Source organism: Lissotriton vulgaris, chromosome 10 (genome assembly GCF_964263255.1).
Source record: "Lissotriton vulgaris chromosome 10, aLisVul1.2, whole genome shotgun sequence".
In the NCBI taxonomy this organism is placed as follows: domain Eukaryota; kingdom Metazoa; phylum Chordata; class Amphibia; order Caudata; family Salamandridae; genus Lissotriton; species Lissotriton vulgaris.
This window is the reverse complement of record NC_141698.1, coordinates 80897060-80924923: the sequence shown is the minus strand read 5'-3', so window position 1 is coordinate 80924923 and position 27864 is coordinate 80897060. Positions and strand designations below refer to the sequence as shown.

Sequence of the window (27864 nt, the reverse complement as noted above, 5' to 3'; positions counted from 1 at the left end):
TTTGGTGAGGGAGAGGATGAGCTGGGTGTCGTCAGCGTAGGAGATGATGTGGAGGTTGTGTTGGCGCACGATGGATGCGAGGGGACTCATGTATACGTTGAAGAGGGTGGGACTGAGTGATGATCCTTGTGGTACGCCGCAGATGACTTCGGTGGCCTCTGATCTAAAAGGGGGGAGGCGGACTCTCTGGGTTCTTCCAGCGAGGAACGAGATGATCCAGTCCTTTTCCTTGTATTCCGACGTTGCTGAGGCGTTGTATGAGGGTGCTATGACAGACTGTGTCGAAGGCTGCGGAGAGGTCAAGTAAGATGAGGGCAACTGTTTCTCCGTTGTCCAGTAGTGTTCGAATGTCGTCTGTTGCTGCAATGAGGGCGGTTTCGGTGCTGTGTTTGGCTCAGAAGCCGGACTGTGAGGGGTCGAGGGATTTGTTGGATTCGAGGAAGGCGGCGAGCTGAATGTTGACGGCTTTCTCAATGACTTTGGCAGGGAATGGGAGGAGCGAGATGGGGCGGTAGTTCTTAAGTTCAGTGGGGTCTGCTGTGGGTTTCTTCAGAAGGACGCCGAGTTAGGCATGTTTCCAGCTTTCCGGGAAGGTGGCGAAGTTGAGGGAGCAGTTGATGACGTCTCGGAGATGGGGTGCGATGATGGAGTCTGCTTTGTTGAAGATGTGGTGGGGACATGGGTCGGTTGGTGATCCTGAGTGGATGGAGTTCATCAGGCGGATGGTGTCTTCAGTGAAAGGGTGAATGGATATGAGTGAAAGGGTGGATGGATATGAGTGAAAGGGTGGATGGATATGAGTGAAAGGGTGGATGGATGGAGTGAAAGAAGGAAGAGCAAAAGGATGGATTAATGGAGGGATGAATGGATAGATATGAGTGAAAGGGTGAATGGATGAGCGAAAGGATGGATGGATGGATGAGTGGAAGGAAGGCGGGATGAATGAGTTTAAATGATAGATTTGGAGATGGAAGGATAGGTTTGGCCCCAAGAGTGTTGTGAACCACTCGCTTTAGCAGCTACAGCAGGGGTGGAGCTGTTGATGAGCATCTTCTGTCTGCAGCTCGGCAGACAAAGGCCTATAATTAACGTGTAAGGGTGAGTCAGTGAGTGAAAGGATGGATGTGTGGGTGAAAGAGTGGATAGATGTATGAGTCTAAGTGTGGCTTGCTAGATGGATGAACGAGTGAAAGGACGGATGAGTGACAGGGATGGTGGATGGACGATGGATGTGTTGATTCAGAAAAAGGTGAAAAGATAGATGGGTTGCAGGGTGGATGGATCAGTAAGTGAAAGGATGGATGAGTGAAAGGGTAAATTGATGGATGAGCAGAAGAATGGGTGAGCGAAAGGATGAACAGATGGCCGGATGGATATGCTTCGGGATGGATGGGTAGATGTGGATATGGATGGATGGATTGACAAACAGAATGCTGAAAGGCTGATGAAAGAATGAATGGAAGCCAATGTAAAGGTAAAATGCTAGATATCAATGGGTGAATGAAAGGATGAATGGGTAGATCTGCAGAAAAGAGGCAAAATAAGGAAATCACTAGAATTCAAAACCTTCAATACTATGAGCCTGACATAACCAGAGAGGCTTGCACTGAGTTCTTCTATGAGTGCTGCCATTATTTGACGGAGCACTACATGATGGCACCAAAGGGACAAGTGGATTTTGTACATGGATCTTCCCATATAATTGATGAAACTGTTGCAGTAGGGAAACAAGGCTTAGCAAGTGAGCAGTGGGATTGCTGAGTGTGCTGATCACCACTTAGGGCGTCGGGTGTAGGGATGTGTTCTTGCATCTGGTTTTCTAACCAGCTTCGGTAACGGTGGGAGGGGACTCTTCAGGTTGAGGCTCCAGGCATCATGGAGCTTGAGGGAGGTCGGGCATCACCAGATCCGAGATCAGTTTCGCTGGGGAGACCTCCTCATGGTGTTGGGCCACTCTAACTTGGGCAGTGGGCAGTGGGCATTGGGTGCAGAGTGGTGCATAATAGCCGTCCTCGTCTGAATCCAGATTCTGGTCTTGGAATCTTTCTTGAGCAAATATGGTGCTCACAGAGGACAGTATGTAAGGTGAGTGCAGGGCAGGTCCTCCGTGCTCTGAGGGACTGCTTGCTACGCCGGTTTCCTCGCTGTAGGTAGGTCTGAGACGTACCAGGCAGGTAGGGCTTGGGCCAAAGCATAAGTGACATCTTCCTGGGTCACCATGGCTTCTGTCCTTATTTCTTCCCAGAACCTGAAAAAGTAAGTTTCAGGGTTGCCCCTAAATACTAAATTTAGGGGAGTTAAATGGGTGTGCAGGTCGGGAACAATGGGTCCCTTCTTTTGGGTTGGTACATCCACTATTATGCCACCCTTGAGTGGGAGGGGGCATGAGCCTCTCTCTAATTGGCGGAGTCCCCACATCTTCAAGATGGAGGGGACTGAGATGTGGGCTGCACCACACCTCCCCCATCTGAGGGGTGGGGTTGGCAAAGGTGGGCATATCTCTCTTCCTAGCTTGGTTTCCCTGCCAATTCTCCCACCCAAAGTGGCGGGCAGAACCAGTGGGAGCCAGTTGCTGTGGGCAGCAAAAGGCAGGGACAGCTTCCAACAGTGGCATGCCTTTGAAGCTTCCCCTTCGTGGAGCAGCCCATCCAGGGAGAGGAGGCATGACACCTCTGCCCCGGATGTGCTTTGTTTCAGGACACCAGAGAGCGGGAAGGCTCTCGACCAAGGGGTCCAGAAACAGGTCTAGGAGTGGCAGCTGGCGAGCAGACAGCCAGCCAAGACACTAGAGTTAAGTCGTTTTTCAGAGGGCATCTCGAAGATGTCCTCCGAGTGCATTTGGAATTAAATCCCACACTGGCATCAGTGTGGGTTTAGTGTGACGGTCAAGTTTGCCACCAAACTTCCCAGTTATTAGTACAGCCATTATGGAACTGTGGAGTTTGTAATGACCAACTCCCAGACCATATACTCTTTATGGTTTGAATACACTTACACATTCTAAGAATGGGCTTAGACACTGTAGGGGTACAAGGTTCATGCCACTGTACCCTCACCTGAGGGCCTGTGCACCCTGATAGAGGGATGACTTACCTGGGCCTGAGGCAGTGGTGTTGCAGGCATTGCACACAGGGATGTGTGCCATGCAGACTCTTCACATTTCTCTGCACCAAAACATGCAGCCTGCAATCGCAATGTATGGGTGTTAAGGTACAGGGTCTCTAAGGGTGGCACAATATGTGCTGCAGCCCTTAGAGGCCTTCCTTGGTCACAGTGCCCTTGGGACTCATGGTATAATTTGCAAGGGGCATACCTGTGACCAGGGATGTGCCAATTGTGGGTACAAAGGTACAGTTTTGGGAAAGAACACAGGACCTGGGTACCTGGTTGGCAGGGGCCTAGGGCACATCAAGGCAGTTTGCACCAGATGTCAGGCAGAAATTTGGGGGGGTAACCATACAAAAAGGGGCACTTTCTTTCCTACAGTGGTCCTTACAGGCACTCCTGCTCAAATGCAGGGGATGTGTCCAATCCACTTTCATTCTGCAAGGTGACTCCATCTATGTAGAGTGGAGGAGCAATATTATCAAACCTCTATCGTCATCATTAGAACAATGGAGGGCAGTTGGCTCGAACCTGGCAAACTGTTGAATAGAAAGTAGGAACTCTCGAGGCAGACCATCATTAATAGGCACTTGCACCTTCACTCTTGCCCAAATTAAAATGGGATGTTTTGGGGGCATACAACGAGCTGACTCCAGGATCAGCGTCAACAGCACAGAGTGCAACACTGACGCTGGAGCAAATAGAGAGGCCTTTGGCTAAGCGAGTGAAGCCGCTCACAGCACTGTAGTGGTCTTAGGATAGTTCCGAACCAGGTCGATCAACCTAAAGACACAAGTAACTGATGGTAACACAATTGAAGTTCCCAAAAGCTTGTTTGAGGCCCGACATGAGGCAGACATTGCGAATATATGAGACAGACAGCAGCTTGAGAGAAGCGTGGAAATGCTTGAAGCCCAACACATTCCGGTTGACATGACCCTAAAGAAATACACAGCCAATTAAGATTTTTGAATAGTATTCAGTATAAAGGACAAAAAAAGAGCTCTAGGTCCGGGCTTGGACATTAACACGTATATGGCAGATTATACAGATATGAATTATATCAAAAGGGAAGTAGTACAACCTGTTTGGGTGATACCAAATGGCGGCACTGGGAGTAATTGCAAAGCTTCCAGATCCAGTCTAGTACCAAGGGAGATTCAAAAGATGAAGAATCAGCAGATAGAAATGCCCATCAGAAAATGACACAGAAGTGCAGGCATGAAATCTACCTCCTCTAAACTGAAACTACTTGTATGGAATTAAAAAACCCTTCCCATGGGACAATTATGCTCCCTTTTCAACACCATCTGGGTCTCAGAGACCACAAGCTGACTCGCCAGCTCTCTATCCACAAGGGTAGACTTCACCAGGAGTATAAAGCCTCTAGAAATTATGCAATCCAACATTTTGTTTATCATATAATAATGAAGTACATCTTACTTCGGATGAGCAAGGAGCTGGTATAGGGCATGCTTGTTATCATCAAGGCTCATCATAGCCACTAGGAAGCACTTGATCACTTCCCAAGCCTGTCTTCGATAGTACGGCTCTGTGTTTGCACTCTTCAAGCAATCCAGGGCTGTCTCAATTGCCTAAAAAAACAACAAATAATAATAGGTCAGCATCAACTTCAAAATCATGACGGCATGGAAAAAAATACCGGTGGGCACAATTTCTCAAGGCAGCCGACAAGAATCAAGAAAAAAGATGCAAATCTATTGTTCAGCTCTGAGAAAGGGAGTTAACTAATCAAGACACACCCATAGCACAGTATATGCAAAGACAGAATTATTCTCAGCCCACATCAGAAATAGTGAAAACAGTATTAGAAATGGAATGAGGGGGACACAAAGCATCAATCAATCATTGTAGTGGATCACATTTAGGGTAGGACATGCATGCAACTGAACTGTAAACCTCTATTCTAGGCAGTATATATCAATATGGTGTTGGGATGGCAGAGAAAAGCAACTCTCACCTTTTCCATTGGCAGCTGAATGGATGCCTTACAGTCTGAAAATTCCACTGTAATGCTAGGCCCAAGTATTTCGGTGACAACATACTGCAGCCTCTGGGACTCCTTCAACATCTTCCTATTACTTCCTCCAAACTTTCCAAGTACACGGTACGCCACGTGGGAAATGTTGTCAGTGGGATTGCGCAACGTACGCCACAAAGCCTAACAGATAATACATTTTTGTGTCAGACCAATATATGGAGCTTCAATATTCAACTTTACATTACTATCTTTGCAATGATCATTTATGAGTGAGTACAAATGACAAACAAGAGTGTGAATTTTGGCTTCATTTACAAGTACTTAAAAGTTAGTGCAGAGAGAGCTAGTATCGAAGTAACATACGTACAAGCTAGGCATCACAATATTTTGTTCTTTCAACTCCCCACTGGTTTCTTTACAAACTAGGTTTTCTTCCTAGTCAATAGTTTAGATGTTTGCAATCGCTTGCCATTGTACTGCGGAACAAGTGCAGACCAAAGCATTTGAAAAATAGATGCTACAGAAAATAAATCAATGCTTTTCTGCAGCATCCATTATTTAGATACTTTTCTCAACGCTCACTCCCCAGAACTACAGGGCCCACTCACAGACTTAAAAGAGAGGAGGAAAGTTACATCCAAACAACCAACTGAAAGAGTCCTGTGGACTGATGTTTCAACCCAATGCCTGATGGTTCTGGGGAAAACAAGAAGGCAATGGCTGAAGTAGACTGAAACAACGGCCCTTAAATTTAAGTATAGATTACAATGTTTGCCAAGAATTATGCAAGCACCTTAAAGGTCAAACCACAATAAGGAGGTCTGTGCAGATGGATCCCCAAGCCATGCCCCAACATGCTCAATCTTATTGAGTCAGACTTCCTTTTTGCTTTAACTACAAAAAAATATAACAAGTCAATTACCCAACTGTTAGACCTGGCATCATTGGCGTGAATCTCCCTTTCATTTTTTACTGATTGCCTCCTCTGTTTTGATATGTTTTTGCTGTTTATATGCTTGGGCACTGTGCCACTGCTATTCAGTGCCACAGTGCAAGTGCTCCCTATGTTAAATTGATGTACTTATTAGTGACTCCATGATTGGGTTATTGGATGTACTTGTCAGACCCTAGTACAGTGCAACATGTGTGCCCAGGGCTTGTAAATCAAATGCTGCTGGTGGGCTTGCAGCACTGGTTGTGCCACTCACAGAAGCAGCTTGTAAAGTGTGTCTCAGGCCTGCCATTGCAAGGCCTGTGTGCAGTCTGCGACTGCCATGTCGACTTGGCAAGTGCACCCACTTGCCAGTCTCTAAACCTTCCATTTGCTTCATATTAGACACCCCTATGGTAGGCACAAGGCAGGGTGCATTGTAAGTATAAGGTAAGACATGCTCTGATGTGTGTAGCATGTCCTAATAGTGAATTACAGCCATTTTCGTTTTTCACTATTGCAAGGCTACCTGTTCTCCATAGTCTAGAATGAGCAGTTAGATTATTACATCTTATAATCCTAACTGACTCAGGGAACATGGTAGAAATTCGAATATAGTATGCCTGAACTCAGAATGATAAAATACATCTTTTAGTAAAGTTGGTTTCTGTGTTTGAAAATACCACTTTTAGAAAGTAGGTATTTTCTTGCCTAACTGTCCAGGCCTGCCTCTGGTAGGTTGTGTATTCCTTGTCTGGGTTTGTGAGTGACAGGGCTGGGGGATTCTAGGAGACAGGCTGGGGCAGCCCAGTGGTGAATAGAGATCTGCTTCTAGATGGGAGGGAGGAGTTGCACCTGGTACTTGAATAGGGCTGGGCCTTCCCTCTACAATGCTGGCACTACCTCCTGTGGTTTGTCTAATGTCTCTGCCCTGCACTGTCAAAAGAGAGACACAACCATTTCAACAAAGTGCTCCAGGGCTGTGCCTTCCCTCCCCTGTGCTGGCTCCACCTCCTGTGGGGCGTCTGATGTCTCTGCCCTGCACAGTGAATGGAAGGAAGGAGTCCTGTAAACAAAGTGCTCAGGAACTGGTTTGGACTAGGCAGAGGCCTCTCTGCCTTCAGAGAACAAAGGATTTTGGGGTATAAATATTGGGACCCAGTCCCAAGGACTTTAGATTACTTCTGGAACAAGAAACCTTTTGCCAAGGAGAAGAACCAAAGGAAGCGGCAGGAGTTTGGACTGCCCCTCTGCCAGTGTGCTGTTTGCTGGGTTGGCCTTCAGTGGTTGCTTTATTGCCAAGGAAAGGAGAAGGAACTTTTTAAGGACTTTCATCATCAACAGAAAATTCTACAAGGGCTTGAACTTGTGCTTGCCTCCTGCTGAATCTGGGGGACAAAAATCCTCACTACCAGCTCCCCCTGTAAATTTCCTTGCTGGGAATTCTATCTACAGACATTTGCGTGTCACTGGGAGCTGGAAGTGCGACGCATCGAGAGGAAGCGTGTCGCTGCCGCAGCTGAGATAGTCGTATCGCCTGAGAAGCGTGTCTCCGTCAAAGCTGCCTGCTGTCGCATCACCGGAGAAGCGTGACGCAATCAAAAGAGTCGCCATCACATCACCGTAGGAGCGTGTCGCAGAGATTGTCGCGGCTCCAAAGTACAGAGTCGTCGCAAGGCTGCCAGGGCGTCTACGCATCGTCATCGCATCGTTGCATAAAGGGCCTCATCTTCTCTCATCGCAACCAGATCATCGCATCGAGGCGCCATCTTGCGTATTGCAGAGGGCCCGCAGGCCGAGAATCTACACATTCCCTCTGCACCGGTAAGGATCACGACGCATCCCCTACTCTGCGCAAGCATTGAGGCATGACGCCTCATTTCCCCCGGATCACGGAACAGACGCATCTCCCCTTTTGCGAGCCTTTTGTTCACTTTACGTTACGCATCCAGGTACTTTGTTGAGAACTTTGTCGCATTTATCATCAACTTGAACTAAGCAACTTTTATCATCTTTAAGTCTACTTTAAGTATAGTATTGTGGATTTTTGTCGTTTGTGGTCTTGTGTTAAGTCTATATAAAGAATACTTACTTTTATAAAACCTGTGTTGTGTCCATCTGTAGTGTTTTCACTGTATTACTGTGTATATTCACAAATACTTAACACACTGCCTCGGAGATAAGCCTGTCTGCTCATGCCAAGCTACCAAGGGGGTGAGCAATGGTTATTACGGAGTGTAATCCCCTTATCCCGACTTAGAAGAAAGAGTCCCTATTTGGACAAAGGTGAATACCATTGCCAACTAGAGACCCCCAGATCTAACACCAACATTTACTCTGCAAAAATGGGACCTATACCCATGAGGTGTTACAGGGGAAGGTGCATGAGCAGGCTCAAGGGACTCAACGTGTCAAGGCAATGGAGCAGTTCGGAAAAACAGATTATGCTCTTGCTTCCTCCTTTGCATCTTGGCTGTGGCAACGTCTCGGCTCCAGGCCTAGCTCAGAGCTTCACGTTTCTAATGAAGGCCCTTTACACGAATGGACACTGATGAGGTCTACCCAAGGGTAATTCACACCTTGAAAATTAAGTCTAGCTCTTCAACAGGCAGCTATGTAATTAGGTGTTCCTTCTTGCCCCAGGGTAACAGAATCAGAGTCACTCCTCAGGCTTTACCATGCTGATGCCCAATACTACACAGGTCTGCATAGCTAGGATTTTGACCAAGAGCGTGTCTCCAGTAAACACTCAAGATTACAAGGCTCACAAAGAAAATACAGGGTAGTTAAGAGAACACCCAAGGTTAAGCCAACAGTGCTTCAGTCGGCCCTACTGACTATTTCTCTCTCAAAGACCCAAGGAGTCCACAACATTGCGATTAGGAGGCCTTTTTAGGTCTCGCATGACCCAGCGCATGCGCTGATCTGGCAAAACGTTTAGTGAAGGCTCAACAAATGCTACCATGGCCAGCCTAGAGCTACAGTGCATGTGCATAGGAGCGCGCTTAGGAGCAGAGGCACCAAATGGCAAACCTTGTCATACTCATTAAGCACCCAAGATCACTTTCGCTCGCGATCACTTTAGCAGCGCCCCTTTGATGTTCTTGTTCAAAGAACATCAAACATCAAAGAACATGTTGTGTTAATGCTTTGCTGCGCCCGTTTGACTTACAATGTACTTTCTCTTTCCACAAACTCGATGTTTGTGTTCCTTTATTTTGAGATGCTTTTAGTATTACTGTCACACACACATCCACAAACACAACCACACACACACGACACAACCACACACATACACAAACACACACAGCCACACACAACCACACTCAACCACACAAGCACACAACCACACCCATACACACACACATACACACACACACAACCACACACACAAGTACAGACAACCACAAACACCACCACACACAACCACCACACACAACCACCACACACACAAGCACCCACACAACCACAAACACAACAACAAATCAACACAACCACACACACACCACCACACACCCACACACAACCACACACAAAACGACAAGCACCCACACAACCACAGCCACACACACAGCCACACACACAGCCACACACACAGCCACACACACAGCCACACACACAGCCACACACACACACACACAGCCACACACACACACAGCCACACACACAGCCACACACACACAACCACACTGCCACAAACACACACACCCACAACCACACACACACACACAACCACACTGCCACAAACACACACACCCACCCACAACCACACACTCGCAACCATACACAACCACACACTCGCAACCACACACACACGCAACCACACACAACCACACATACGCAACCACACAACCACACACACCATGCACACACAACCACACACAAACACAACCACGCACACACAACCACAACACCACACACCCACACACAACCACAACACCACACACCCACACACAAAACAACAAGCACCCACACAACCACAGACACACACAACCACACACACAACCACACACAACCACAACACACACCCACACCCAACCACACACACAACCACAAGCACACACACAACAAGCACCCACACAATCACAAACACAACACAACCACACACACACCACCACACACACACAAGCACCCACACAACCACAACACAACCACACACATGCACACACACAACCACATAACACCCACAACCACACACACAACCACGCACACACACAACCACACACACACAACCAACCACACACAACCACAACCACACACACACAACCACAACCACACACACACAACCACACACACTCAACCACACACACAACCACACACACAACCACAAGCACCCACACAACCACAAACACAACACAACCACACACACAACCACCACACACACAAGCACCCACACAACCACAAAACACAACCACACACACCCACACACAACCACACACACAACCACATAACACACAACCACACAACTACACACACACAACCACGCACACACACAACCACACACACACACAACCACATAACACACAACCACACAACTACACACACACACAACCACACACAACCACACACACACACACACACACAACCACAACCACACCAAGCATTGACATAGCCAATAGGTCTCGCCTTCGGGAACTAATAAATGTTATCCATGCAACAGTTGATGTGGTTGCACCAAGGATATTGTGCTGCATAACTAAATACTTAGAAGGTCCCAAAAGCGAGACCTAATGCCTATGCCAATGCTTGTTTGGTATTGTAGGGCAGCAAACTTTTTCATAGTATTATCTTACCGGTACTATTGCAGTTCAAGGTTTTACAATCAAATCTTACTCTCGGGAGCGGTGGTAAGGGTTAAATCCTCCAACAAAACCTGCACAGTAATTAATGCTACAAATCAATGTAAGCCATTGATATGTCCTAAAGAATAGGGCATTATATGCAGGTTAGTAAAAGGAACAGTTTAAAAATGGCATAGGACTAAGTGCGATAATGCAAGCAGTTCTAGGCTCAATATACAATACTACATATGTTTAATAGAGATAAAGTTTGAGACCTTGATTTATAGAACTTTAGCTCTACGGTCCAAGTTATCCAAGGATCCTGTGCTCAAATAAATAAAAGTGGACTGTAAGATCCTTCTGGTTTACAAACATTGTGATAATCAAAACATCAATCAATGGGTCAGGGGACAGCAACTATAGAAATGTGTTAACCTTGCCTGGGCAGACCTGTGCAGAACGTTTATTGGCCTCTTTTTCAACACTAGGAAACAGAGTGAACTGAAACCCCATCTTCTGACTCAAGTGGTCCACTCCAGTAGAGTCAATGTATAGGGGTCTAGATGTGTTACGTGCTCCAATGTACCCCAATATAGGCCTAAGTAGCTGCACGACCTTTTACCTACATTTGTCCTACCTTGCCTGTACGTAACGACCCTGGCGCTGTCCTTTTGCCCCAGGTATGTGCCGAATAAATGTTGTGTGGGTTTCTTAAAAAACTAGCCTAATTTATTATGCATGAAGATTCCTAGTATCACACATCAGGATTTCAATCGTCTGTATAATAACTCTGTACAAAAGGCACTGCTATCGTCATCCTTGAAGGACAGGCCCACAGAATCATCACACATCTAGGTAAAACCCCTGAGGGTATCTTTTGGGTATATAAGCACCACATCTTCGCTCGGCAACCCAGAGGAGAAGCTTCCATGCAGACACGAGACGCTGTAGACCCTGCACGCAGAAACTCCAGCACGCAGTAGTCGGACATCCCTTGCGGGGTGTTCAACTCGTGACCAAGAAGGGGTCATTCATTCTTTCCCATCAGGTAATGTGGTTGCCTCTTTCCCAAGGGGGTTCTTGGCTTCACACCTACAAACATGCTAGGTACACATAGGTACACTTAAATAGGGTTCGTAACTTAGGAGTACACTTGATTAGTGCTATGTACCTATATGCCTGCATATATTCACTGTTTTAGCACCATGGTAGAATTCTACCTTTTATTTACTCTGTCGGTGCTTGCAATTGTATATTGGTTTCTTCCTAATGGTTGTCGCAGCACACGTATTTTATACTGGAAAGACGGTGGTTCAATAAATGCTTATTGAAAACGTCTCCATCATTTATTCTGTAAATCTCTCTGAGAAGTGAGCACGAGTGACTGAACGAAAAGTACCGTACTGTTTCCACAATACCTGAAAGATCAAGGGTTGTCACATTCGATAGTTGACAGAAACTATTCGCTCCTTGGTAAGGTTAGATGGTTTATAGTGGCACTGTGAGCTAGCTGGTCTAAAGGCCAACATATCCTTTGGGGGTGTCTGGAATCAGTTTGAACACCAATCCCTTAGTTTATGTTGTCTAAAAGCGCAGATTCCATGTATTACTAGGAGCTACATGACAGATGTTAGGGGGTCAATGTGTCCAGTTGGGATACAGCTCAATGTCAGATATCATTTAAAGTTCAGAGAGGGACTCACTGGGTAAATACAGTAGTGAGGAGAAAACCATTATGGCATTATGTAGGTTTCCCAACAGTATGGTCAAGTTTCGAATACTACTAGTTTATTGTGAGAAAATGCATTTTGACATGGTTAGCCCCCACTTTTTGCCTGGTATTTGATGTGGTTGTAGTGAACAAGGTACCCGTCATCTAGGCCACCTGTGCCAGTGCTTCTTCCCTAAACCTAATCCACAAGTGGCCCTTCAGTCACCTGTAAGTCCCTAGTAAAAGGTACCTAAAGCATTAAGCCTGAAGGGATCCCTCAACCTAGGCCCTGCAGACTGCCACTGTAGCATGCATGGCCTGGTACAGACAAAATGACAGACGACATGGCACCCTGCATGTGCGCCATGCCAACTTGCACTGCCTAAGGTATAGGTTTGTTGTAAAGGCATGGGTGGTAAAGGTATATGTGTTGTAAAAACATGCCTGGTAAAGGTAATGTGTGGTAACTGCCGCTTTGTAATGGCAATGCATGGTAACAACTGCATTGTTATTGCTATTTACCAATCACTAGTCTATGTTTGGCTAAACAAAGACAATTTCTTTGAAAAACTGTGAAAAACCGAACCACTGCCAACATTTTCAAAAAGGTTCAGGGAGTGGAATTTAACCAAAAAGACAGGACCTTGTATTTGAAATGCTTTGTGTAAACTTTAAAATGTATGAAACTCCAGTGTTTTGGAAGAAATTATTTTAATGAAATGAGCATCCTGTAGATAGAAAGAAAGCATCCAATTCCATTCCTGAAGTAGCGGGAAGATCTGATGAAGCACGGACATCAGGAATATTTCCTTCTTAACCCACTCCTACTGTGTTCTTTTCAGGTCAGAAATTCGACAAAACTGTTATTTAGTTGTTTTTTTTTAATCAAAACATCGCTAGAATAAACAACATCTTATATCATTCTTGAAGGATCAGAGATGTTAAAGGAAGACGTGTAAGTGTCTGATGAATATTGCATGGCAGCTGTCAGAAGTAGCCAGACCTCCTGAAGTGGCAGAAGCATTGTCCACACAAGGTACAGAGGAGAGAATAGTATTTCCCATAAGAGGTAAATGGAATTTTGCAGAAGAGACTCTCTTTCCAATTTCATGCCAGCGATTACTTATCAATTCGGACACCTTTCCCTGCTTTTTTCTTTTCCTCTATGAATGGTTATGCAGAGGTAGTTCAGTCATAGTTGCTTTTTAAGTTTTAATTTGGTTGAATGGATTTTTTTAATTTAAAAATAAAAATAAAAAAAAATAAAAAGAACTGCAAATGTTGCCTTTTAGGCCATGGATTTTTAAAACACATGTATCTGTGATGTGTGTTCTGGGATCTTGTGCAAGTGTGGAGACATTTGAATTTTAATGAATATCGGAGAGAATCCCACAGTGAAGTACCACCAAAACAAGGAAAATTGGAATCTAATCTCTTCCCACAGGTAGCAAATAGCCCTGTGTATTCTAATGTTATGAATTTGGAAAAGGTCTATAGCTAAATTGGAAAACAACAATAAATAAACTAGGTGAGTGACCAATGAACAATAGAGAGAACCCACATAAAAGGGATTGATCACCTAATTGATAGAAAGATTCTTTAATTTTTAATGATCAAAAACTTATTTTGTGAATGAATTCTCAGTTAAATTTCGTATACATTACTATTAAGCTATCAAGGAGTAATCGATTATTTACAAAGCAGCAATATTCTAATGTTATGTCAGATACTAGATAAACCCTATATTACAACAGAGAACCACATATAAAGTAGTAGTAATTAAATATTCCAAAGGATAAGTCTGTTTCTAAAAAAACCTCAGGTTTTATTTAATGGCTATCAACATTTACCTGCATAAGTTCGGCTCGTACTGGTTGAATATGGTCGTACAAAAAGTCAGGTTGGAGATTGTCCACACACAGCTCCAGTGTTCTCAAGCCTTGACTAACCAAGGTCTGAGACCCATTCAGAGCAGACACCAGAGGATCCATGAGCATGGGCAGATAAGGCAACAGAGAACTCAGCCGGACAGGGACAGTAAGGCACAACTCTACAAAAAGATCTTTCATGTGTTGTTTGTGTAGGCCACTCTGCAACATGTTCAGTCCTACAAAACAGAGAAGACAGATGTGTCAAGAGCAAACTAAGTATTATAAAGTTCTAGTTGAAACGGTTTCATTTGCAAGCAAGTTGCCATAATGTGGACACACTATTTATAAATAGTTTTTGAGGGAGCGAGGAATACAAATACTGCTAAAGTCTAACCTGTCTAATACATGGAAACTTTGTGAAGAAAAAAAACTTTTTTTTAAAAATCTTTATTTCACCATTTTTTGCCATAAAAGAGTACAAATAAAACATATATTTCCGCAACACACATAAAATAGTACAGCTCATACAGTCATAAAAGATAATTAAAATCACCCCTGGCATTCATTAGCAATTAAAAATCGTCGCTTGGACCACATAGCTGACAAGTACTTTGAAAGTGCAAATACAATGTGTCCAGACGTATCCATCTTAAGGATTCTCAAAGCATGCAAACATTGGACGAAACCCATGTTTTTACATAACGGTACTAGCCAGTACTTCCTGGCTTTACTGTAGGCTGGGCAAAAAAGGAGTATGTGCAGTTCATCCTCTAAGCTACAGCTACACCCAGGACAAGATTTGGTCGTAGAGGCAGACCATTTGCTCGTAAAAGCCCTTAAGGGTAATGTACCATAGCTCCATTGTAAATAGAGTTTTCTTGATCCAATGGGATAGATAACGTACATGAAATCCTCAAAGCAGTATGATATTTTAAATGTTAAAAACAGTTTAGTCAGTGTACCAGCATGAGAATCATACAGTATAGTATTAAGCTTGTTATCCATGAAAGACCTCGTGAGGGACTTGCCTGAAACCTCACGGCAGGCCCTTTCCGGATCATGCCACAGGGCGGGCAGACCCACTTTACCAAATTCCTGTTTAGCAAAGACGAGCCAAGGAATTTTTGCTGCACTTTTACAATTTAATATTTCCTTCAGTTCTAGCCTGTAGTTCAGCAGTTCTGGCGTTATCCAGAGCCTGCGCCAGAACCTAAGGGGTTCTAGTGCCAGCTCATTCTGTATAAAACTCAATCCCAGATCTAACCTTATCAGAAGAAGCGGTGTACTTTGGGGAAGCGCCAATAGCTGCCGCATAAATTTGCTTTCCGTATTGGAAATTTCGGGCCTGCAAGAGTGCCCCCAGAGCTCCCCACCATAGAGAGCCGCTGCACTCGCCTGGGTTTTATAAATCTCCAGCGCAGGGCTCACTGTTTTAAATGACAATGTATTGGACATCTTGAGGATTCCCCCCGCCAATTGGGACAATTTCAGTTGAGATTTAACCTGTTGGGGGCCCCAAGACAAGTTTTCATTTATCTTGACCCCAGGAACGTCTGTACCCTCTCTAGTCTGACAGATCCCAAAATAGGCGTCAAGCGGGGAGATGCCAGCAGATTGAAAATCATAAATTTCATTTTGTCCGCGTTAATCTCCAGTCCGCGGCAATGACAGAAGTCCGCAAAGCCGTCCAATACATGTTGGATCCCCATAGGACTAAATGTTAACTTAAAAAAAACACAATGTGGCAGTTAGGTTTAATACAAGCAGAAATCACTGCTAAAGAATAAAAAAAAAAAAAGAAACACATCTCACAGTGCTAAACATAAAACACTACATTTATAGGTTGGTGCAAGATTTACGCCTAGAATAGGATTAACAGTCTTCAATGTGAGTGAAAACGCATAGTGCTTTAAATCGCATGTACAGGGCTCCTTACCTCGAAAGACCTACTTTTTGATTTGAGCCTCATTTCCAAATACATTTAGTTTGCATTCGGGAGACTTACAGATTCAGGGAACGTGGTCTCCGATGGAGTCCACGTATCACATCAATTTCCTGGAACTCAGAGCTGTTCACTTGGCGCTGAAGGCCTTTCCCCCGTCCTTCCAGACCAACTCGCTGCTTGTACAGACGGACAATACGACCACAATGTATTACCTCAACAAGCAGGGGGGGTCGAGATCGCGCACCCTGTCTCGGGAGGCGCAGACGATCTGGCACTGTCTTCTGGCCAGAGGATTGACGATAACGGCTACCCATCTACCAGGTGTGCAGAATGTTCAGGCAGACGCACTGAGCAGATTGATTCAGGAAAACCACGAATGGGTCATAAACGACAACGTACTAGGAGAAGTCTTCGAAAGGTGGGGACTCCAGAAGTAGATCTGTTCGCCACCGCCGAAAACAGCAAATGCAGAGACTTCGCCTCCAGGTACTACCAGCAAGGGACGCTGGGGAATGCACTCTGGATCAACTGGTCGAACAGCTTTGTGTACGCTTTTCCACCCATTCCCCTGATTCCAGCGGTGCTCATCAAGCTGTCCCAGTCAAGGGCACGGATGATCCTGATTGCCCCGGAATGGCCCAGGCAGTGGTGGTTCACGGACCTTCTACACCGGTCTCTCCTTCCGCACATAGGGCTGCGTGCAGGCCGGACCTTCTCACGAAGTTCGGGGGGCAGATGTTGCACCCCTACCTCTCGTCCTTGAGTTTGGCGGCATGGCTCCTGAGATAGTGCAATATAGCCATTTGAATCTGCCCGAAGATTGCATGGACATACTGAAGGAGTCTAAGCGACCTTCCACTCGGACTTCTTATGCTTACAAGTGGAAAAGGTTTTGTATCTGGTGTGTGTCCAAGAACTTTGACCCAACGACGTGCAAGGAAGATGTCATCCTTCCTTACCTTCTGCATTTGGCGCGGTCTGGCCTTAATGTTCATTCCATTAAGGTTCATCTCGCGGCATTGACTGCCTACAGGAAAAGCCCTTCACAGACTTCCTTCTTCCAGATCCCTGTGATCAAAGACTTTTTGGAAGGCTTGAAGAAAGTGTTCCCTTCCGTCAGGCTTCCTTCGCCTTCATGGGATTTGAATGTGGTGCTGTCCAGTTTGATGACGGAGCCTTTTGAACCCATTCATAAGGCTTCGTTGCAGCACCTGTCCTGGAAGGCGGCGTTCCTCATGGCCATTACATCGGCCCGCAGGGTGAGTGAAATTCAGGCGTTGTGTTGCCAAGAACCTTATACTGTATTTCATGCTGCTAAGGTTGTTATGCGTACTCACCCTAAATTTCTTCCCAAGGTGATTTCTGATTTTCAAGTCAACCAGACTATAACTTTGCCTACGTTTTTTTCAGAACCCTTCATCCCCAGCGGAAAGGTCTCTACATTCCCTGGATGTTAGGAGGGTGTTGAAATTTTATCTGGATAAGACCAAAGGTATTCGTAGGTCAGACCAATTGTTTATCAATTATGGATCGGTCAGGACAGGTCTTGCGACCTCTAAGCAGTCCATCTCCAGGTGAATTGTGTCCTGCATACAACTGTGTTACCAGAAAGCTAATAAGACCTTAGGAGGTAAGCCTAAGGCTCATTCCACCAGGGGCAAAGCTGCCACGACGGCCATGTGCAGATTGCAAAAATTTGCAAGGCCGCCACTTGGAAGTCGGTTCATACTAAGCATTACTGTCTGGACACTGATGCCAGGGCAGATGCTCAGGTTGGACAGGCTTCGCTGCGGAATTTGTTCGCACAACAGTGGTATTGATTTCTTTTCTCCACCGCCGCTTTGGTGTGGGGATGGGCTTGCCATTCTATTCACTAGATTATGACTATACACAGAGATCCCCTACTACAGAAGGAGTAGTTTCTGTCCTGTAACTCCAGTTCTGTAGTAGGGGTATCTCTGTTATAGTCCTAAGCGCCCGCCCTCCTTCCCGGTGGAGAGATATTCATGTAAGGAATGCTACAGGTCTGGCGTGTTACGCCTTCAAAAAGAACTGAAAGTAAAAGGGACCTGCAGGGCATTCTGGGATACTGTGAAGTTCTGGAAAGTTCTCTTAAAGGCACAGTGTCCTGTTCTGAGCCACATAATGGCAGCCTATGGGGCTTGTCTGTTCATGTCTTCCTCTCTATCATTCCAGAGGGTTTTTGCTGAAGGCAAGGGAAATCTGGACAGGCTTTGCTGTTTGTGGATTTTTGGTGGAATTTCTAGTTGAAGTACTGGACAGTGTAGCCTGTTTATAGGCTGCATTATATGTCTTTAAATTCTCTCTTAAGTGTCTGTGCAATTCTGCATTTTTTCGACACTTTAAGAGATTATTTTTGATTGCTCTGTGGTCCACGCACATGGGCGGGACTATTCACTAGATTATGACTATACACAGAGATCCCCTACTACAGAAGTGGGCTTTTGAAACGCTCCAATGTGGAAACCACCTTATCACCAAAAAGGCAAGTGCCATCGAAGGGCATGTCCATCAAAGTATTCTGGACATCCGCAGAAAACCAGTCGTCCTCAACCAGGCATGACTGCGTAGCTCCACCGTTGTGGAAATCGTCCTACCCAGCGTATCAGTGGTATCAAGACCACAGCATATAGTGAACTTGGCCGCATCTCTCCCCTTCATAAGAGCGCAGGAGAGAACTGTCCGGGCCCCCTCAGGACACTGAGGCAGCACCTGCTAAACCGCATCCAATACAGAATGGGAATAGTGGCCCAAGAGACAGGCAGTGTTCACAGACCGTAGTCCAGAACTTGCGGAAGAATAAATCTTCTTCCCAAACGGCTCCAATTTCTCAGATTCCTTGTCCGGTGGAGCAGAAGGTAACGCACTCGGGACGTCGAGGACTGAACCACCAAACTCTCAGGTGTAGCGTACTGGGTGAGGAAGGCAGGGTCGCCCGGGGCCGGGCGATAGCGTCGTCCCACACCCTTGTCCACAGCGGCCCCTGTGTTGGGCCGGGACCAAGTGCCCAGAAGTACATCAGTGGTGCATCATTAAACGGCAACAGCGATTCTGTAGAAGAAGAAGCCGGCCAAAGCACTTCAGTGGGTAGGTTGGTCCTGACAGCCACTGTAGGGAGCTCGAGGTTAAGAGCCTCTGCCACACTACGTAGCACCGTGGAAAAGGTAGCACTTTCCTCCATAGTAGTTGAAGGGGATGGTGCCGGAGTGTAATCCGGGCCACCGGCCTCTGCATCCTCATCCCAGTCGGGGAAAGACTCGTAATGTGCTGCAAGAGGGTCTTCAAAGCCTTCTAAGTCCTCCCCTTCCTCCACAAGTGGACGAGGGTGTGGGTGAATATAGGGGTAAAAGTCTCCCATTGGCATCGGGAGACATCCCTCTGGCACCGTGCCGAAGTCGGAAAAGAAGTGGACGCCGGCATCAGCGATGTCGATGGGGGCCGTATGGGTTCCACCACCAAGAACGGGAGCCACAGCCGGAGCCATTGAGGCCTCTGGGCGTCAACGATGTCGGGGCCGGAGGCGGCGACGTCTAGGAACGCGGAACAGTGGGGCCCGAAGGCGTGCCGACGGGGCCGCACAGGCCGAAGATACGTGCCATTGCGGACACGAACTCTTGCAATTCGGCCGGAGTTGCCGATGGACCTGGGAAATGTGGGTAAACCAACGGGAACTGCTCAGGTTCCGTTGGAGCCGCGGGGGCAGGCCACCTGCCCCTTCAGTCGCGTCCCGCGACCGGCGACGAGAGGACGAAGAGCGGCGAAGGTACTTCGACTTTTTGTGCTTCGCCTTACCGGACTCAGAGTGTGAAGACTTCGAATGATGGTGCTTGCTCCGCGACCGGGCCATCGACCTGCCACGGGACCGGGGCCTGGAACGACGTGGGACATACTCCCGAGCCTCCAGCCACTTTCGGGTACGCTCCCACAAAGCTTCGGGCCATGGCCCAGCAGTAGGAGCACGACTCAGTGTCGTGGTCACGCCCCAAGCAGAAGAGACACTCACAGTGCTGGTCCGTCAGCGACATCATGCGGGACAGGCCTTGCAAAGCTTGAAACCTGTTATCCCTATGCACCAGGGGGTACAGTGTACCCACAAATATATCAAAAAAAATAACTTAGTCAACAAGTGACGGGGTACCGCACTCTACGGATCTGCGCTTGCAGGCACGGAAAAAGGAAGAACTGACGTCAGCCCGCGTGGGCGCGTCACAGTAGCTCCAGTGACGTCATCCCGGCGAATACCACGCCAACGACGCCCGCGGAGCCGCATGACGACGCCTAGCGACGCGCAGGGGTACTGCTGATGAAAGCTTTCCGGATCCAGTCTGACACCTGGCGATAATCTAAGGTAAGGAATCTTTCACTAACGTGTCTCTTTCAGATATTAAAGTCAAGAACTCAACCAGTGAACTACGCAAACCAATTTACTAAAAAGACAACTCTAATGAGTAAAGGAAGACCAAAATGACAGTAATTGAATGCAGGAAACGAGAGGTGTGAATTTTTGTAAAATAAATGTAGAAGAATAATGGAGTTGTAAAAATCAATATCTGTGAATGTGCATTACCAATTCCCGTCTAAGCAGGCCATTTTCCCACTAGCTGCTCTCCCTCAAAAAAGAAAAGGTCTGACTAGGGCTACAACACATGTCTCAGTTCGCACTGACCTGCTATTTCTTCTTTATAGATGCCATTTTGACTTTATGTTCTTCCGAAAGGGTTACACTATAGGTCATAGTTCTACAGGTCTGCTGTCTTAAGTGCATTACCTTTGCTTCAAGCTTCCAGTTCCGGTGTGCGTGGGGAAAACAGCCAGGCTTCTGATCTCTACTTCAGGCAGATGCTGACAGTAGGGTCATCTGCATCTGATTTTCATAAAGTCCTATTGTGTTCCGAGGCACTGCCAGTAGGAAGCCTTATTTATACTGATGGCTAGCCACTTATTGGTGAGTGATTCTAATCCAATCTCCATGTAAGTTCTCACATACAAACAAGCATACTTAGCAGTTCTTACTCTAAGGCTATTGCTAGTCCACCCAGATATCTCTTACCAAAGGGCCCTTTTAAAATAGTGGATGCTCTCTGCCTGTATGCAACGTTATCTCTGCCCTCTGGAGTAGTGGATCTGCTAAAATGAGAAACTTCTTACCAAGGAAAATCAACCTGACCAGTTTTGGACAAAGGTCCTTCACAGGAATGAATGGAGGAAGTGTCTCTAAGAAAAAGACTGCTTCAAAAGCTAACCAGAATAAATACAGTAAAATAAGGCAGTAATGGAAGGTTCACAATAGTTCTGTGTAATACTATTTAGCTGTACCTGGTCACTCTCCTCACAATATTATCAAGTGATTAACCTCTCCCGCCTTCCTGGCAGATAACTGCTGGCCAGCTAAGGCTGTTTGTTATTCCATGAGAATTATATTGCACTTAATAAGCGGAGCTAGAGAGTGGACTAGTCTCAGTGAATTACTCTCACAACGAGAGGGAGAAAAGGGTGGACTGGTTTAATCACCGTTGAGGCTTTAGGCAGTTTTGTTTTTCTATGATAAATCATCTTTGAATTATAATTACCATACACCTCACTAGAAAGATTATATTGACAAATATTCCAACAGATTGTGTACATTGGCTCAGTTGCTGCTCCCAAAGCTGGTTTGGGAAAGGATAACTTTCGTTCACACGTATTTTTACAACAGTAAAAATCTACCATAACACATGCAGACAAATAGTTTTAAAAAATATATATGGTCACTGCATGAACAGGATTGAGCTACAATGTTTCCTATGAATGTATAGTACATCATTGTAAGTTGTGTTCCAGATGTCTTAGCGCTTTTTGTTAATGGGGTTATTCTTAGGTCAAAATCATTGATGAGCACTGGGTGACATTATTTAGTCTTGTTTTTTGTTCTCTTATTTCGTTCTCTCATTTTCTGCAATAGTTTTGGATAATCTTCACTTTTTTCAGTTCCAGTCTTTACACTTTCACTTTGTCGATAGGCAGTGTTAAGCCAGTCACACAACTTGGCCAGTTGTTTATGTCTATTCTTATTCCATTTTTCAACTATTTCGTTGGCTTTATTTTAGAGTCGGGCTCTATCTTTAGTTTCTTTGATTGCGTTTTTCGGATTCATTAGCTTTCTAGATTGTAGCATTTTTTAATCGGCACTATATTTTTTAAGTTGCACCGCGATGTTTAACAACATTGGCAGACTCTTAATAATTTTTTTCCGTGTCTCAGCTCCAAGACCAAACAAACATCCAGTCACTCCAACATAGCGCATACATGCCGTCTTCTTCCGCTTTTCACTTTAGCCTAGCAGGATTCAGTTTTTAACAGCTTATTTCTCTGAGTAAGCAACAGCTATCACATTAATAAGTGAGTTATTCTCCTAATTAGAGGTATTTGTTCTCCTGCATGTTGCACCAGTCTCATATTACGTACTCACAGACACTATCTAGGACAGTTTTGTCCATGCAAAATTTACGACACTTTTATAAGTAAGTACACACAGAAAGCATTTGGCATTCATACTCTCAGTTTCTATTTTGCACAATATAGTAATCATGTTTCAAACTTTACATATATATTTTCACAACCAGGTTTTTCTTTGGTGGATGTTTCTATCACATGATTTTTTCTTCTATAGAGGTTACTCATGGTGTTTTAATTTGACCTACTAATAAGTCCATCATGGCACTTTACTATGTATTCCTCGTTGTTAACTCCATCCAGAACTGTTCTCTGAGTAAATCCTAAAAATATATTTGCGTTAATGACAGCATTTATCATATGTTATACAAAATTGTCACTGAAATGTATTTACCTTATTTTTTTTCTTGCAGTGCCCCTGAAGAAGGGAGTCTTCCCGAAATGCATTGGGCTGTTCTGTTTAATTGTGACAGTGTCAATTAGTTTCATGAGAATTGTTCTTTTCTCAGTTATTTTTGAATGAACTAATAGTGCATTTTTCAATGTCTGTTGTATATATTCAAGTACATGAACATATAAAATTAATTGACAATTTTATATAAAATAAGTGTACATTGGTTAATTCTTTTCCAATATTCAATTGATTTTTGGATACCCTGACTTAAGCAAGGTTCACAGTGCTTGAAATGTTATATACTTTACAACAGTAGTGCGTTTGGTATACTAGTGGTGATTCCACCAGATGTTGCTCAGGCTGGCTGCCTTAGACCAAACAGCACACACACTTGTCAAAATAGTTTAGCTCCAGAATACTTGAGTATAAAATCAGGAGTGCGCAGGCAATTCTCATTTTGTTCACTGCATGAACAGGCAATATTAAAATGTGCCAGCTTCACTCATTCCACACTCAGGATTGAAGATTCTAAGGTAGTTTTTAGGGGCAGCTTATCGAAAACTGAAAGCAGCCTTTTAAACATGTTGAAATAGCTTATTTTGAAATGTTCTGACCCCAGTTTTTACAGTCATTCAGGACTGCACTGTTAGTCCTGGAGCCATGCTTTTAAGATCACTGAAGTGAGTGCTGCAAATCCCACATTGCCTGTTAAATATTGCTGTGGCTTTCGTAGAAGCAGATTTAATCAGAAGAATTAATTGCGCTACCATGTTTAAGGGACATGTCCTGGGAATGATTTAGAATTTCAAAGTGTCTGAGTCCAAAATACCAGGATACCCAATTGGAAAAAAGTTCAGAAAGTACACAAAAGTAAAAAAGCTCTTCATAGTATACTACCTGGAAAAGTAGACGTTTGACCAGTAAAAGCAGATCTGCAGGAAGTTGATCAAGTGTGGAATGTTTAACAAACTCAGACACTATGAAGCTAGCCCTCGCTTAAAGCACTGATTTATCTAATTAATGCAATAGGTTCAGCAAAATATAAAGAGTATTTACAAACCTTGTAAGAGGTTTGGCAGCAGTGGCAAAAACTCCTGATATAGAAGATCATGGCTTCCTCCTCCTATTGATCTAAAGAGAGCTCTGAGAAGAAGAAAATAGTTGTATGGCTCTTTTGCAGTCTGTGCCAATTCCATGGAACTGTTCACAATCTTGTGCAAATGTGGCTGAAAAGAAGGAAAAACAAAGTAATAAGGATCGGTTGTAAAAATATTTACCTAACTCCTAGTGATCTGCAAAAAAGGAGTTCAAGAAGCACACAAGAGACAGCAGTGACTTCAGATGAAGTTTACAGAACAGTGGCCAGATTCACAGAACTAACTTAAGACAAAATCCTAAACTTACTACCATTTTGGTACTCACAGAAGGCACTTACTCATTTCGGTATTCACAGAAGTTAGGAGTCCTAACTTTAGGACTCCTAAATTCCTTCTCTAAATACTCAAAGTCTTAAAGTTAGGATTTTTCTCAGTTTAGGAGTCCTAAAATTAGGAGTCCTAACTTTACTACTCCTAAACTGAGAAAAATCCTAACTTTAAAACTTTTAGTATTCACAGAAGGCATTTAGGAGTCCTAAAGTTAGGACTCCTAACTTCTGTGAATACTGAAATGAGTAAGTGCCTTCTGTGAATACCAAAATGATAGTAAGCTTAGGATTTTGTCTTAAGTTAGTTCTGTGAATTGGGCCCAATGTGCTTCATCTTCAAAGCATGATCCCCAGGGACAAAATCAAGGACATGTTGTCGACAATGGAGAAAGAGAAACAGCTTCAAATTGCACTATGGTTCTCAGCTATTATACCCCAGAGAGTTAACAAACAAAAAGCCTTTCACGCCTCAGAACTGTGAGTAACGTTTTAGGACCTAGAATTACTGGTTTCATTATAAAAAAAAATCCTCAATTCAGGGGAGTTTAATGAAGGCATTTGGGGTGAAAACTGCCTGCTCCCCCTAGTGCTGGAGGGGCAAACAAGGACAGGCCTGAATGTCTCTGCCTACAGCACCGGTCTGTCTTCCAGAGACTGTTTTCCTGGTTGCAGGTCTGTACCCAAGGAAACTGGGTCTGAAAACAGTGATCAATTAGAAGATGTCTGGAGCAGTATTCTGGAGATACCACTCTAGGTAACTCGTAAGGAAGGCCTAAGAATTGAACACCGATTTAGATGAAAAAGAAAGAATGTCAAATTTTACTTCAGTAAAACCATAAGATGACCACTGCAGCAAGCTTATGGGTTACAGTTCAGCAGCAGTAAATGGTGGTAGGTTATGCAAAGAGGCTGAAGTCAATAAGTGGATGGGTCAGAATAAAACTATTAAATAGAAAAGATTCATGATCAATAACAGAATGAGGAAATATATCACAGCTCAGTAAGTGTAATGTGATTACCTTGAGCATCTGTTCATTTTCAGCAGCAAAGAGAGAAACAGAACCAAAGACAAGCTTGAATAGCTTGAGGTAGAGATTGGACAGCTCTACATTAGAACCCATTTCTGGAAGACGATCTAGAAGATACTCCACCAGAATTGTTGCAAACAAAGCTGAGGTGGTTGGGTTTGCCAGAAAAGAATTGGCAACAATCTGAAAAAACAAGAAGTATATTGGAGAAAAAGAAATTTCAATATAAAAACATTTTATTATCTACAATTCCCACAATTAAAATACAGACAAAAATACAATACAAGCTTCAAAAAAACTCTTTCAGAGGGGTCTCTTTTTCTCCCTTCCATTGTTAGCAAAGGACAAGCATCATAATGTATTTAGGTTAGGTGGAAGACATACAAAAAGAATTATAGGTTAATGACTGTCAATACTGATGCTTTTCACCAATATCTTGAGTGAGAACTAAAGCAAAGCTTAAGCTGTGATATCACTCAGAGCCTCGGTGTGAAAAATAACCCCTTTATTCACAATTTACCATACAAAATTCTATATTACATATGGATAGCATACCTGTATCATAGACTGCTTGAACTTTGAAAAAGACCAGACATCCAGAGGACAGCTGTTCTGTCCCCAAAAATCAAACATAACGAATTACGGTGCACAGCAGATCTGCAAGTCCTGCCCACTCTGCACCAGATGCCTGCGGCCCATGTCCGGGTGGCCCACCTATCCAGAACAGATTCCCCAGTGATCCTGACCTCAAGCCCAGCATTGGCTGACCCCGCCTGGACTCCACAACAACGCCTGCAGCATGAATTAAAAGGCTCCCCATACAACAACTGGCAAGAAGACTCAGGCTTCTAAAGGTACCCCTGCACTTGAAGCCCATGCACCTTGGTGAGCTGAATCGATGGTGCCCCAACATATCTAATTACCTCTGCTGTCTTTGGTCTCCCTCCTACTAACTCCGGTGCGCCTCCTGCAGCCTATTGGGGAGAACAGAATCCACATTGGAAAGCATTGGGCGCCCGACATTCAAACTGCACCCTGGACTGGTCACCCTTGTGCCACTGGTGGTGTATGTTTGGTGCTGCTTTGTGGCCCCCACTGTGCTTAACCTTACCCCCAAAGCTTTGCCACTGCAACAGATTTACGTACCTGCAAACAGTGTGGCTTTGAGCACCTCCAGTCTCCACTGAAACGCATTGGGACGAACACGAATTTTTACATCTGCACCCGGCTGCCACTGTGTCGCTGGTGGTGCAGTGTTTGTACTCACCAGACCCTTGCCCTTTGCGGACCTTTGGTCCTGAAGACTGTAGGAAAGTGCCCCTTTTGCATGGCTGCCCCCACTTTTTGCCTGATGTTTGATGCTTCTTGACCAAGTGTGCCCTGGGTTCCTGCACGGCCTGTGTCCTTTCCCTAAAACTGTACCTCTGCTCCCATATTGGCACTCCTCTGGCCTACATATAGGTCTTAAGTAAAAGGTGCCAGGGACCCCCAAGGACCTTGTAGCCAGAGAAAGTCTCTGCAGGCTGAGGCATATATTTTGCCACCATCAGAGACTCCTCCCCTGACCCATACCCATACCCACTGCCTGTGCAGTCTGTGTGCCAGGGGAGACCCTAAACCTACAAGTCGCCATGCACATATCCCGTGTGCCATACCCACCAAAACACAGCCCGTGGCATAGATCAGTCACCCCTCTAGCAGGCCTTACTGCTCTAAGGGAGGGTGCACTATACGACAGGTGATGGCACAGTGGCATAAGCCCTGGGCACCTACAGTACTTGTACCATTCCCAGGTATTGGAAGTGCAGTGAAGCTATTTTAGACCATGGGCTGGAATGTATGCACTCCGAACTCCACAGTTCCATGATGGCTTTACTGAAGACTGAGAAGTTTGGTATGAAACTTCTCAAATTATTAAACCTACACTGATGTCAGTGTTGGATTGAACGTCAAATGCACTCGGAGGGCATCAAGAGATGCCGCCTGAAAAACGACCTAACACTAGTGTCCTGGCTGAGTGGCTGCTCGCCAGCTGCCACCCCCACACATGTTTCTGTACCCCTGGGTCAAGAGCATCCCGCTCTTGGGGTCCTGACACAAAGCACATCCTGGGCAGAGGTGCAAACCCTCCTCGCCCAGGATGGGCATGGTCCACAAAGTAGTAGCTTCAAAGGCTTGCCGCCTTTGATAGCTGACACTGCCTTTTGCTGTTCCCAG

General features: G+C 45.0%; 1 protein-coding gene across 2 annotated transcripts in view; it reads right to left on the bottom strand.

Annotated features, from left to right (window-relative positions):
* TRRAP (transformation/transcription domain associated protein) overlaps nt 1-27864 on the bottom strand; it is a 737638-nt gene that overhangs the window by 613668 nt on the left and 96106 nt on the right. For both annotated transcript variants that reach the window (XM_086940544.1, XM_086940545.1), the window contains exons 18-22: nt 25639-25830; nt 24254-24419; nt 14381-14637; nt 5087-5287; nt 4549-4700 (exon numbers count right to left, since the gene is read on the bottom strand). In XM_086940544.1, the coding sequence (XP_086796670.1) occupies nt 4549-4700; nt 5087-5287; nt 14381-14637; nt 24254-24419; nt 25639-25830 (968 nt within the window). The remainder of the gene's footprint in view (nt 1-4548; nt 4701-5086; nt 5288-14380; nt 14638-24253; nt 24420-25638; nt 25831-27864) is intronic.